General features: G+C 38.9%; 1 protein-coding gene and 1 long non-coding RNA gene across 5 annotated transcripts in view; one reads left to right on the forward strand and one right to left on the reverse strand.

Annotated features, from left to right (window-relative positions):
* LOC146462100 (uncharacterized) overlaps window positions 1-4,168 on the forward strand; it is a 46,529-nt gene extending 42,361 nt beyond the window's left edge. The window contains exon 2 of the long non-coding RNA XR_014857216.1: window positions 3,784-4,168. This is a non-coding gene — a long non-coding RNA (uncharacterized LOC146462100). The remainder of the gene's footprint in view (window positions 1-3,783) is intronic.
* Window positions 1-14,095, reverse strand: part of LOC146462102 (uncharacterized) — a 45,946-nt gene that overhangs the window by 17,786 nt on the left and 14,065 nt on the right. For 2 of the 4 annotated variants that reach the window (XM_085085982.1, XM_085085983.1), the window contains exon 2: window positions 8,528-11,811. In XM_085085982.1, coding sequence (XP_084942108.1) covers window positions 10,436-11,800 — 1,365 coding nt within the window. In that variant the 5' untranslated portion in view covers window positions 11,801-11,811 and the 3' untranslated portion in view covers window positions 8,528-10,435. Of the gene's footprint in view, window positions 1-8,527; window positions 11,812-14,095 lie in introns of those variants that run through there. The other 2 variants (XR_014857211.1, XR_014857212.1) reach the window with 2 other exon arrangements.

The following is a 14,095-nucleotide window of genomic DNA, read 5'->3' on the forward strand; positions in this document are numbered from 1 at the left end:
AACACTTATATGAGCTAAAGACATTAGGCCTTTACTGAACCCAAGGAGCACAATTTCTTAATTATTCAGTTCATAGCACCAGAAAAGCGTTATGGATCCCTATGGATTATCTGAGTGTTCACTATACTTATACTAATACTAGATAGCCGGGCACAGGCCCCGCTGGCTTTGAGAAAGAACGAATGTTCAAGAATAAATCGTACAAAACTAAACGATTACAACAGTAAAGTTCAAACTACCGACAGCGAAATCTCACACTACATTAACCGCTCACTGTTTTCAGTTTCTCAGTGAAATTGAGTAGTTTTGTGTTAGCATCAAAGGCCAGAATTGTTTTGCATAATTCTCATCTATGTACTCATTTTGTTTTCAAGAAACATAAACGCGAATCTCACGTTTGTCGTGAACGTGGTGCATAATCTCTCTATTATTACCAGCGAATTACACTTTTCTTATCTCGAAATATATAAAAATAGGACTGATTATGCTGTTAGGTAAGCTAGTTTTTGCGACTTTCTCAAAACGTGCGTTGCGATAAATTAATTAAAGGCAATAATTTGCTCGGTTAATTAGTCTTGGTAAGTTCTACACAATTAAAAGACTGAATTGAGGGCGAAAGTAACTTTCGCTTTCTCCTAAGTAATAATTATTGATTCCATGATGATGATGATGAAAGTAAAGTCAAGTAGGTACGACTTGTTCTTTATTGTTGCAATGCTGGGATGGTCACTAAAATCCTCTTCAAACACTTATATCATGAGCCTGTGGCTCGGGGGACTGGGAGACCACCCCCTGTGTATTTGACACTAAATAAATTACTTACTTACTTACTTACTTACTTACTTACTTACTTACTTACTTACTTACTAATACTAATCTATAAACGATGTGTCTACTCGTTGCGAGGAGTGAAATTTGACCATGAATTAGAAAAGGAAAAGAAAAACGATTTCTACCTAAAATCATGTATGTAATAGTTAAGAAAGTAACATACAAAAACTTCAATAGTTAGTGTATGTACCGTGCTGGATGGAAATAAAGGCCAGGAAATGTGAAAAGGAAGTGAATGACTTTCGTTTTCAGCTTGTTTTTATTCAAATAAAACCAAAATGAACACGGTTCTTTGACTTTCTACAACCAATGAGATATTTGCTTGGCACATCAATAACAATATCCTGGTCATGTCAGCTATATCGATCTTGAGAACCCATTGATTAATGAGCAGTGACAGCTGAGCATGAGGCTTTAGTTAAGAACACTCTCCGCCATTTCTCTTGTCGATCATCTTATGTCACCTTATTCATTAGATTCCATTCATTGAACTAAAGTTGTCTCTTTTTTGAGCTTGGAATAATTTTTTCTCCTCTTTGCTAATACACTTATTTATTCAGTTTGTGATAGATATTGAATGATTGATGTTTATCAGTCTTTAACCCGACCAACCTAACTCCATCTAAACTTTCTTGCTCTAGAAACCAGATCAAACGAAAACCGATTGTATGGAACTTTATTGTTGTTCAGTTTTGTTTTGGCTAGGCAAATGATTGATAGCCGGCTATGCGTGCAATTTGCTCGTTCTCTGGTATTTCGTATGGACTGGCAAATAGAAATAGCACACAACCATTTTGTCCATATATGCCACTGACACGGTGTTAGTTAAGTACCTCATGTAGTTGTCTTAGATTTTGTGCCACATAAACAAAGAAACAAAGGCAGGTAAACAAATGCGTAGCGCTGAAACCTTTTTTCCAATCTGACTCAATGCTATTCATTCCCGGAAAAAACAAAGATTTAAATAATTATATAATTCAAACTGTCTTCGTCTGCAGCGGGACTCACTGAAGCGTAATAAGGGTCCGTTCAATGCGAGTGTGATTCAGTTCATATTAAGTAAAATAGATTGTTTACAACAGGCTTTAATGCCCCTAAGAGACTGAACATTGTGATCCGTCGGATAAACATCTCCGGATTGCTTGATAGCTCTCCATCCTCTCTTTTTAGTGGCAAAATGTCAGTCAAGCCGTGACTTGCCACGCCGTTCGCCATTCCAAGTGTTGATCATTTCTTTCTACTTGGCTAAATAGAAACGGTTTTAAAAGCTATTCGATCGATCCCAAATTCAAAGCTGAACCATTATTGATTTATTAAATAGTATTAGTAAAATTAAATATTACTCGAGTGGGATAGTAACAGCATCCTTGGCAAGACGAATTAGCGCAAATATTGACAAACTTGTTATCATGTACCAGTTAGTTGACAAGAATTACCAGCTGGCTCCAAGCATGTAGGCAACGAATTGTCCTTTTTAATATTTTATGTATCTGAGTACGTTGTTATCAAAACTTTTAGTAAGATTATATCAGGAAGATTCCTTGTGAATTACGAAAGGCCGTTTATACGGAGGCGACTGTAGACAAGCGACTTTCACGTCACTAAGACTGATCAGTTGAAATCGAATAAGGTAGAAAAAAAAAAACAACAACAACACTCACCTTCAAAAAAGGCAAACAGGACAAAACAGAATTTAGAGCTGGAGGAACGCAAGAACCCAAGGTCAGAACTATACAGAAGTTTTCGTTGTTTCTGTTGCACCGAGGAGGAGGGGAGACAGATTTTGCCTGCGGCGTCTTTTTGAACCGGAATAACTTTAAAAATTTGAGCAAACGCCCCGCTGGTTCTGGGAAAAAACGCCTGTACAAGAATAAATTGTACAAAACTAAACGATTACAACAGTAAAGTTCAAACTACCGACAGCAAAATCTCACACTACATTTATTGCTCGCTGTTTTCAGTTTCTGAGGGAAATTGGGTAGTCGTATCAAAGGCCAGAATTATTTTGCATTATTCTCACCTATGTACTCATTTTGTTTTCAAGAAACAAAAACGCGAATCTCACGTTTATCGTAAATGTGGTGCATAATGTTTCTAATATTACAAGCAAATTATACTTTCCTTATCTCGAAATATATAAAAATAGGATTATGCTGTTTGGTAAGCTGGTTTTTATGACTCTCTCAAAACGTACGTTGCGATAAAAGCCAATAATTTGCTCGGTTAATTAGTCTTGGTAAGTCTAACACAGTTCACCGGCAAAGGACTGAATTAAAGACGGAGGTAAGTTTTGCTTTCCCCAAAGTAATAATTATCAATTCCAATACTAATGTACAATCCATGGGTCTACTCGTCACGAGGAGTGAAATTTGACCGTGAATTAGGAAAAAATAAATTGATCTACCTAAAATATGTAATAGTTAATCACATAGTTGATCACATCAGTGTTCAATTGAGTGCCGAAAGTAAGTACGTCATGTTTGATTCGGGCTGCTTTACTAAGATTGGTTAAAAAAAAAAAAATCTTGCACCAATTTCTTAGCCAATAATGAGAAGTTAAACCAAACCAGTCGTGATTTGTACGTTTTCTCGCGCTTGACGCAATGTACTTGTATTTGCTTGTTTCATCTTTAATATTTAATTGTGATAATTGCCATTAGTACACTAATCTGGCAATGGCTGGTCAACGGCTAGCTAAACGAGTACAATATACATTGTATTAGCTAAACAAGTACAAGTACAAGTATATTGTATTAGCAGGAATTAGCAAGTACATTATACATACCGTCTGTTTTGATTGGTTAGAGTGATAACATTGGTTTTGTTAAACTCTCAACTGAAAGCCGCTCAATACAGACTTCGTCACACTGTCCTTATGATCCAAAATTGTGTGCACGCTGAACATGGTATTAAACACCAGGGCATTAAAAATTTTAAAATATGAATGGTCAGGTTTCTTGCCTTTAATATTTTTAAATTTTTGTGTTGGTCTCGTCTTGGTAAACAGGTGTTGTTACTTTTCAGATGAGCCTGCAGTCAAACATTCTTGTTTTAAAGGCATGCAAGCGAGGTGAAAAGGTGCACAATGCGATTGATTACCAGTTACCTTGTTTGCATGCAACATTAGAAAAAGTTATTTATGGGAAATTCAAACTGTGGACTAGACCGGACCAAATGTGGGCCAAGCTCTGGTCGCATTGGTTACCTGTGGCACTTTTACGACTTTTCCTTTTAAAGTCAACTCTCGCCTTGTGGACACCTTGTTATTACGGACTCCCTGATAGTGCGGACAGCAGCTAAATCATCGGCAAAAATAGATTACAGACGTTTGACTGAACCAGGAGGGAGGGGTCAACTTCGGCTTTTCGCAATCGGATTGCTTGTCCGGATGATGCGGGCCATCGTGACGTCACTTCCTGTAAAACCCGGGAAGTTTGAATGACTGATAAACTACAACCTCACCAATTTTTTTTCTTGGATGATCAGTCGAATAATTCTACGCCAGGCCATCAAAGAATCATAGCTATGTATTAACCTATTACCATAATACATGAAAACAGCATCATCACTCATGAAGTTAATATTTCAAGTATGAAAACACGCAAAAGTTTGACAGTGGTTGATAGCAAATGCAACAAAACAGTGACGGCCTGCGCCTCTTTGAAGAAAGACAACTTAAGAATCCAAAATAATTTAACAAGGAGGGAAAAGTGGGATCTTACTGTGGTTTAGAGCTTTCGATTGGCCATTAAAAACAATTATCTTACAACTTAATAAAAATGATCAGTGGGTTTAAACGCATTTCTCCGGTACTGTCTGGTTGAGCGCTCGCGAAAAGAAAGGCGAAAAACATTTTTTCTAAAGCTATCGGAAAAGCTACGTTACAAAGAAGCCTTCAGTACAAAGTAACTTGTCAGTTGGTAATTGTTAATGGGCAACGGGATTTGCTTTTTGCTTCATTATCTCACAAAAACAAGAAAACATGACAAGACTTCTCCTTGCGAAGCCGAGCGGCTGATACCAGCTTCAAGGCAAAATAGTCGAAACATTCTGTATCTAAACATCAAAATTCTAGGGGCAATGCACAAGTTTTGTTCTCACACGTTTAGAATTCATAAGGAGGGTTCAATTATTCACTAGACTAGTACTAAGCTTACTCAACTTCTGCTCTTACATAATTTTACTAATGAAATTCAACTGAAACGCAGCATTTATCGTCTCCTTGCTCATTCGTTTTGTTGATCATTTCAGGTGATATGGTTATTTTCGTGACAAGATTTCTCCGTATCAGAGATATAGAGAAAGCTGGAGATATTTTGAATATGTTTGGCCAGAAAACTGAGCACAGGAGTACGCGACTTGGTGTGAAATTTCGAGAAATTTCTCGCAAAAAGTAATGATCAGTTCAAAAGAAAGTCGGTTTCCTCGGGCGTCCGCATCTTTTGCAAGCTTTTTTAAAATCCTAGGTTGCTTAACAAAAGTCTTCTTTTCAAAGGTTATATGGCATGGGTAAATTAAAATAAGCTCATTTGAATCATCATTTTGTATCTATCAATAATTTTAATAATGTTGGAGGCAAATTCTGTAACTTCAGGTCAAGTTTCAGCAATAAACACAAACTTTTAATTTTCACTGTTTTTTCACTTTGCGAAACAAACGCACTGATCATTTTTACAGTTGAATATAACTTTCTAATCTCAACTGGAACGTTTGCAATAAGATTTGACCTCGTCCCAAGCCAAATGTCAGTTTCACCAGTACTTTGTATAATTAATAAGATGTAATTTTTCTGGCGCGGACAATCTCAGCTTTTTTGATCAGCACAAGTACACGTAACTCTTCACTGCAATATTTTCAGCATAATTCATGGTTGAAAATAAATGAACACTTACCTATATCGAGAAAAGAAGATTAAAAGTCTACTCAGCAAGAAAACAAACCCCATCTGGAGCCTTGCTGGAAAAAAAGTCGTTTGATGCAACAAAATCACCAGCGCCATTTTCGAAACTGGACAAAATCTCGCGCTTTACAGGAAGTGACGTCACGATGGCCTGTATCATGCGGACAGCAGAGCCCACGAGTTGACCTCTCCCTCCTGGACTGAACTGAATTCGTTCTGCAGCTACGGACTCTCGCTATTAAGGACGGTGCCTACTATTGTTACTGCGCATACGTTCTGCGCATCTCGAGATACTCGGGTTTCCTATGGGTAGTGCCTACTAATACAGGGATAATTTTGCGCGGTTTAAAAATATGCGGAGAAAGCAGAAATAAGCAAGTAGTTTTGGTATCTCAAAAGAAAAAGGGGGGTAACCATGCATTTTTCAGAGATAATTATGCTTCAAGTTAGGAAAAAATCCCATACATTGCTTTATACTTTGGCGCTCTTTAGAGATATTATTGCTTAGTTATCTCTGAAAAACGCATTGTTACTCCCAATTTTCTTTTTGGATTCCAATAGCCCTTGCTAAGATCTGCTTTTCCCGCATAGTCATAAACCGCGCAAAAATACTTCGGTATTAGTAGGCTCGCGGTCCTGAGGGTGTCCGCAATAAAGAGAGTTGACTATATGAAGTAAATGCTAGAGATAATTATTTACTATAAGTTGCGTCAAGAGATAATCTCTAAATATGTACTCTTAGTGTGAGAGTTAGGATGTGTTAAAAATGTCAAGGCCAGAACTGTGTACTCCCTACTTTGGCATTGAAAACGGGTTGCAAGACAAAGTCGTTCCCAGGGTCTCTCTGCTCCCTGTGGTTACAATTTTAAGAACAATCCCAAGAGAGTAGTTCATTATATTATTTTATAAGTAAATATTTTAATTAAACTTGTTTTGTTAATTGCGGTTCTCATCAATTACAGTTGAACCTCTTTATTACGGACACCAAGGGGACAGGGATAACTGTCAGCATTATTGAGGTGTAAGTTTTAGAGAGGAAGGCCTTATATGGATTTCGGTCTCTCAGGGACCAAGTGAACTGTCCGTTATAGAGAGGTGTCCGTATTAATGAGGTGTCCGTAAGGAGAGGTTCCACTGTATATATTTCATAATGTAACAATTTATATAGCAGGCCCCAGTTGTTCAAAGGCCGGATAACTTTATCCGTTGGATAAGGCACCATTCAGGGTCTAAAATATACTTCACGTTAAACGTTGTCCACGGTTTTCGTACACTCCTAAACTTAACTGTGGTTAGAGTGTGCATATTCGCTTGTACAAGAGGAAATACTGAAATCTTTGCACAGATTGAAACTGTCGGATAGTGACTTATCCACGGGATAAAGTTATCCGGCCTTTGAACAACTGGGGCCAGACCTGGATAACCAGCGTACCTTATTTGATACATTTTTTATCAAATTGTCAAATATATGTACTTGTAATATAAAAAGTAAATAGCAAGAATTTAAGAAAGTGACGAATAAAGCTAGAGCAATAGAGTTGCTTTACGTTCAGAAATACATATGGTTTGTTTGTTTGTTTGTTGGGCTAAGAACCCAGAGAACCCAGGGAGTACTAGGGTTAAGTTAGCTTTGGGAAGCCCCACAGCCCCTAGAGAGGAAATCCTCTTCCCCTTTCCATAATTGTGTCCATGGGGCTCTTGGACACGTGTCCCGTTATTTTTCCCTTGGTTCATACCGCAACTGGAGGAGAATGCCTTGCGTCCACAATATTTGTTGTTGTTGTTTGTTTTATTTTGTATTGTCTTTGGAAACATGGTCAGCAAAAAGCTGAGTCAGGGCTTTTCTCTACTATCTATGGTTTGAATCGCTACTTGAGTTTGAAGATAAGTAGGACCGACATGGGCATGGTGATTTTTAGTTGTAATACAGAGTTGGTCTTAAGCAGCCCACGATTCCGAGTGTATTAAACAATTGACAAACAGACTAAGTGGAACGTCTATAATCAACTGAATTTTAAACAAAAGCATATGACACTTGGAAAATAATTGGAATATTCACAATACTGTTCACAAGGCTAAAAAGTTTAAAAGATATCATTTTAACTTTTTAGCCTTGTAAATAGTATTGTGAATCTCAAGCGAATATTATGGACAACAATTGGAATATTAATGACTATATTTTTCTGTGCATTTTACGAACTCTACGTGCTGACTTGTAGGTAAATCGTAAAATACATTAAAAAAAAACCCTGTAGTCATTCTTTGAAGTCATGGTTTTCTCTAAGGCAGTTTTTAAAAGATTGCAGTGAAGGAGCATTTTTAAAGTGTTTGGTGGTTGTTTCCATAAAGTTGGTGCAGAATAAGGTAAGGCACGTTGGCCACATGCTACTGTGTTGACTTGACTGGTCTCAGTTGTTCAAAAGGTGGATAATTTTATCCACTGGATAGTTCGCTATCCGGCAGATAAAATGCGGCAAGATTTTCCCGATAGTCCTATAATTTGTGAACGGAGTAGAAGCATATGTCAAATTTAAGAATAGGATTGTGTGGAAAACCTGCCAGAAGCATTGGTTGGAGTACGTTTGCTACTCTGGATAGCGACTTATCCAGTGGATAAAGTTATCCGCTCTTTGAACAGCTGGGACCTGGAGTGTTGAGAAGGGAGTTAGAGGAAGGGTGAAGAATACTTGAAGAGAGACATTCCTAGCTGTAGGAGGATGGATAGACCGGGGAGAGACCATGGAGAATCCGTGAGTTAACGCATATCCCAAGTATGTGTGAAAACATGACACTGCATACCGTATGACTAATCCTTTATTATACAAATACAGAATGATGGATTTCTCACCCATACAGACTATCTACAAAGAGTTTTAACTGTTTCCTCTGGTCGTTTGTAAGGAGCCTACGCAACCACAAGCGTCTACCTAAAAAATGATACATTCGATATAAATTTTAAAATGACAAAGTTTAAAGTCTTTTTAAAGACGTGAGCAAATTAAGGCGAATTTTTTCCTTCCTCTTATTGCTTCCTGTCGTTCCTACCGATTTCAGTTCCTAGATAGTCTGAGTGACCTTGTTGTATTTATGTAGCGTCCCACATCTCTGGGATGTGAATAAAAAAGGCTGAAATTTAAACTCAATTCAGGCTACGCTACCGACAATCGATAAAAAAATATTGCAGCTTTTGCAACTTATCGGCCATTTAAACGGTTTCAACATTTGCTTCAACATTCGTTCAACATTTTGTTGAACCAAATGTCGGGGCCGGGGCGTTTGATCAGCTCGTTCAACATTGTTGAAAGTTGGTCAAATGCTGAAACCGTTTAAAGGGGCCTTTATCACCTAATTAATTAGTTTACATGATACACCCCACACAGCTCGACTATTAAATGTTATGTAATAATATATTACAGTATGCGTATTTACATTTCCGCCATAAACTGTCTTAAGCCCAGGGCGATGAGAAGCTTAAAACCAACTACCAATAAAGACCTTTTGATTATAGTACAAGGACGACTTCTCGATCTCAGTTTTAAAGCCAAGTACTAAGAAGAGGTTTATCCCATGCAGGAAGCTTCATTTCACTCTTTGCGAGCGACAAATTTGACGCAGTTGTTTTGAATGATCATAGCTAAGCCCTTTTGTAATTGACCAAATTCATCGGCAGACGAGTTATCCATCTTGATGGGTTTAATATTGGTCAGACGGATAATTCGTCTCTAGTAAAAATTTGGCCATTTCAAAATGAAAAGGACTAGCACCTACATTTCGAGAATTTGGTTTTCGCCACAGCGTTGTTCACAAAAACTCGAAGTAAAATGACGACGGCTACCTCGTTTTCCCGCCAAAATGACACTGGTCACGCTTGCGCATGACATGGAAATGCTGCATTCTCAGCTGTCATTTATAAAATTTTAGCCATTTCTCTTGATTTCAGCTGAATTGATTTCGGTCATTTCTTAGCTATCAAAACTCACGCTTTGCTCAGACAAAATTTAGCCATCCCAGCTATCAGTCTTCCTTAAAGTTTCTCGGCTATCAGTTATAAAAAAAAAAAAAAACCTGCCATTTTTCTGAAAACTTTTGACCAATTCTCGGCTATCAGCCAACCCACTGCCTACCCTTGTATTATAATCTAAAGGTCTCTAATGATGCTGTTGCCTAAGCGCACCCCGTTGGCTATAAGCCCGTTAGCGACATGATTTTATAAAATGCTTCTTTCGTTATATAGAAAACTCCATGCGAAATGGTTTAACTTACCAAAAGAAACGTTTCTGTACGTAAAGACATTTCTTAAAAGTCTAATCTACCACTTGCCTACTCGTATGATATGAGCTGATAGCCCATGAGTAAGGAGCAAATCAGAGAGAACGCTTGAGCAAATTTCCAAGGGCGGTCAATGTGAAAATTTAAATTTGGGCATCAATCGTATTTTTGACTTTAACATATCAACTCATCTACATAGTGCTTATCAAATTTCCTTATTTTTTACGCCAGTGCAGAAAAAGAAGAACGGGCTAAAAAGGTTAACCGGCAAAAAATAAAAAAATGTAGTGGGATTAATATACACTATATCTACACAGATGGCTACACAGTTCACACACGTTGACATCAATTCAGATTTGGATTTGTTATACAATCAATTGCTGCAGTTTTTCCAGTTTATCGATAAAATGACACAAAAATAACGCTTTCTGTCATTCAAGAGTCTGCAAAAGAGTCACCAAAAAGTCGCCCAAGAATTCCACCTGCTAATCCTCCTATAAAAGCACCTACAATCGGAACAGGAATTAAAACCTGGCCTATGGCTGCTCCTGCAGTAGTACCAGCTACGCTACCGATGCCACCAACAATTCTCTTCTCAACAGTTCTGTCAAATTCCTGTTTGCTGAGGTTTCCTTTTCGCATTTCTTCGCCCGCACAGTGTATGTCATACATCACTGATGCACCCTCAAAAACTGCTGCACACGCTGCTCCTCCAAGAAGAGATCCTACAGCTTCACTTCCAGTTTGGGTTGTCGTCTGGGTAACAAATTCCTTTGTTGCGACACGAGTCCCTTTTGTGACGATCTCTTCTCCTGCTTTTGATGCAGTATGGGTGAAAACCTTCCTAGTTGTGTGGAGAGTCCCTGTCTTCACGATCGCCCTAGTTGCGTGGTGAGTCCCTGTCTTCACGATCGCCCTAGTTGTGTGGTGAGTCCCTGTCTTCACGATTGCCCTAGTTGTGTGGCGAGTCCCTGTATCCACGATCGCCTTAGTTGTGTGGCGAGTCCCTGTATCCACGATCGCCTTAGTTGTGTGGCGAGTCCCTGTATCCACGATCGCCTTAGTTGTGTGGCGAGTCCCTGTATCCACGATCGCCCTAGTTGTGTGGTGAGTCCCTGTATCCACGATCGCCTTAGTTGTGTGGCGAGTCCCTGTATCCACGATCGCCTTAGTTGTGTGGCGAGTCCCTGTATCCACGATCGCCTTAGTTGTGTGGCGAGTCCCTGTATCCACGATCGCTTGTCCGCCATTTGATACAGCCTGCGTCACAACCTTCTTAGATGCCACCCTTACACCGGTTTTCCTTGCCGTGCACAATTCTGTTTTCATTAATTCTTTCTTAAACCTCTCTTTTAAAACCTTGACTTGTTCGGAAGATGAGACATTTGTTTTACACAACAGGGCAAAATGTTCACAGTTATTTGTAAGGAGGTTGTATCCTCCTTCATCCAAATAAAATTGTGCTGTGTCAACAACGGTTTCCGCAGGTAAGCATTCTTTGTGTTGAATTAGGTACACAGTATCGTCGTGAAGGTTGTGCTTTTTCCTTCGTACCTTTACCTTTCCTCGTCTCTTCCCATGGCTGCTGTTATCTCTCTTTGTATACGCTATGACGTGTATTTCACCATTTTGTGTATCGACATCTTCGACTATAGCATGATGCCAATATAATTTATACCGTAGCAAGGCGATATGATCTCCTCTTTGAAGTTGCCCAAGCCAGTGTACACGTTCAATAGGTACTATACGCTGCTTGCCGTTATAGGCAGTGTATCTGTACACCCCTACATAGATGTCCATTGTTTAAGGACCTGTTTGACAAAAAAAAAACAAACAAACAAACAAATGTGAAGAAATTAAATTATCTGTCCGTGGATTATATACATTCTCGAAAAAAAATGCAAGTTCTCCCAACTGGAGTCAAACCTATGACTTTCCGTTCGGATACTTTACCACTGGGTTATAGTACACTGGCGGGAGCTGTGCCATTAAACGCATAAACCAAGTTTAGTGGCCTAGCGGCTTCCAAGAAATCGATCTAGTTATTTCAATGTCATAGGTTCGTCTCCTGTTGGAAGAACTTTTTCCGAGTATACCTGACTTGTCACTCACTGAAAAGAAAAATACCTCTATCAAAAATCCCTTGTTATTATAAGCTGTGCATAGTTAAGCCTATCCTCACTAAACTAAATCTCGTAACCAGAATCATCAGCCTTTTTGATCATTGGATGGGCGCCGGAAGAGACTCTATCTGGGGAACTAGAATTGCATTTTAATTTTTCAGTGCCTCTCCTGGCGACCAGCCGCTGGCCAAAGAGCCTGAGGGCTCTGAGTACGAAATTGCGTTCAGACTGTGCTTTTTTTGCATCTTCCAAATCAGTATAACAAATTTAAACCTAACCAAATTTCAGTTGGGCTGAAGCCTATTTCCTGGTTATCTATGAATGCATCTTCACTTGAAAAAACAAAAAAACAAAAAAAAATCTATGCTGAATGCATGCTAAAATACTTACATGCGTCTCAAAATGTTTTACAATTGGATTTGTCATGGCGCAAAGTACAGCAAGTTAATCCAGGTTTGCAAGATGGCCATTTTTATTCTTCATTTACCGCTCGCTGTTTTCATTTTCTCAACAAAATTGAGTAGTTTTGCGTTATCACCGAAGGCCAGAATTATCGAGGAAACATTAGACGCGGATCTCCCGTTCGCCGTTTGCCGTAAACGTGGTGCATAATCTCTCTTTAGAGACATTACCAGTTACAAGCGTCATGAATGAATTATACTTTTCTGATTTCGAAATCAAGATAGAAGCAAGTTTATACTGTTAGGCAAGCCGGTTTTCAGGACTTTCTCAAAACGTACGTTGCAATAAAAGTCAACGTTTTGCTCGGTTAAGTTTACTCTTGTTAATAAGTTAAAAGGGACGAACTGAAGGTTGAAGTGACTTCCGCTTTCTCCTTTCTTCTGTGTTTACTCATTCCATAGATAGACGTTTGACCATCAATTGGGAAAACAATTTCTATGTACATGTATCTTAAATTTGTAAAAGTCGCGAAAGTAAAATGCAACAACCTTACCGTTTATAGTGCATGTACCGTGCGAGATGGACATTTGAAGAGGAAGCGACTGACTTTCGTTTCCAGTTATAAAATGAAACTTAATGCGATTTATTTGATTTTCTCATACAATAGCATCTTTGCTCGGCAAATCAGTAGCAGTAGGCCGGTAAAGTCAAGTGTATCATGAAAAACCACTAGAAAGGATCTGGGCAATGAGAAGTGTATGACAACACTCCGTAATGTCGCATGTCGCTTGTCTTGTGTCACCGAACTGACTTTTATCATCGCACTTAATTCGTTTCTTTCTTTTGAGCTTGACATTATTAAGCCTGTATTAAAACCTTCTCATCCCCAGACGGGATATTTGGTAAAGATATGTTTTTTACGCGGGTTACTCTGAGTGCAGACCGTGTCTACAATTGGGCTTGGTATCTTTCTTTTTTTCTTCTTTTTTTGTCTTTTTCTCCATGGTAGCTACAAATTTGCGCATTAATTACGGGCAGACCGTATCAAGGTTTTTAGTAGGTTGTCTTTTTTGCAAGAAATAGACTTCGGCCTTAAAAAAGAGAAGTTTATGGGTTATTCTTTACAACTACTTTAAATAATTTCTGTCCAGCGTTGTAAATATTCAGACTTGAACAGTGATGACGGAAACGGTTTGCAAAAAAAGTTTGCAAAGTTTACAATGCCGGCGATCACCACACGATTTGGTAGAATCGAAAGCGTAGAACACTTGAATGTGACCTTCACGACGTAGCCTACATGGCCGGCGTAATCGGGAAAGAGGAGAGCCCCGAACTCCCTCTTTTTTTTCTCGCTTCCCTTGCTCCCTCTCTCTTTCTCCGATATATTCTGCGACTGTTCTTTCGAATCAAAATGCCATCCGCTGCAAACCGTTCGCGGACGGTTTTCCTTAGCGCAGAGAGGGTTCTAGAGCCGTTAGAACAAAAAGGTGATGACAATGATGGCATGTCGAGTGGGGAAGAAAGCGATCTATATCGTCAACTGCAACATACAAGCGCCAGATCGCGGTAT

This window comes from Pavona decussata, unplaced genomic scaffold, assembly GCF_977016875.1.
Source record: "Pavona decussata unplaced genomic scaffold, jaPavDecu1.1 SCAFFOLD_191, whole genome shotgun sequence".
NCBI classification, from domain to species: Eukaryota; Metazoa; Cnidaria; class Anthozoa; order Scleractinia; family Agariciidae; genus Pavona; species Pavona decussata.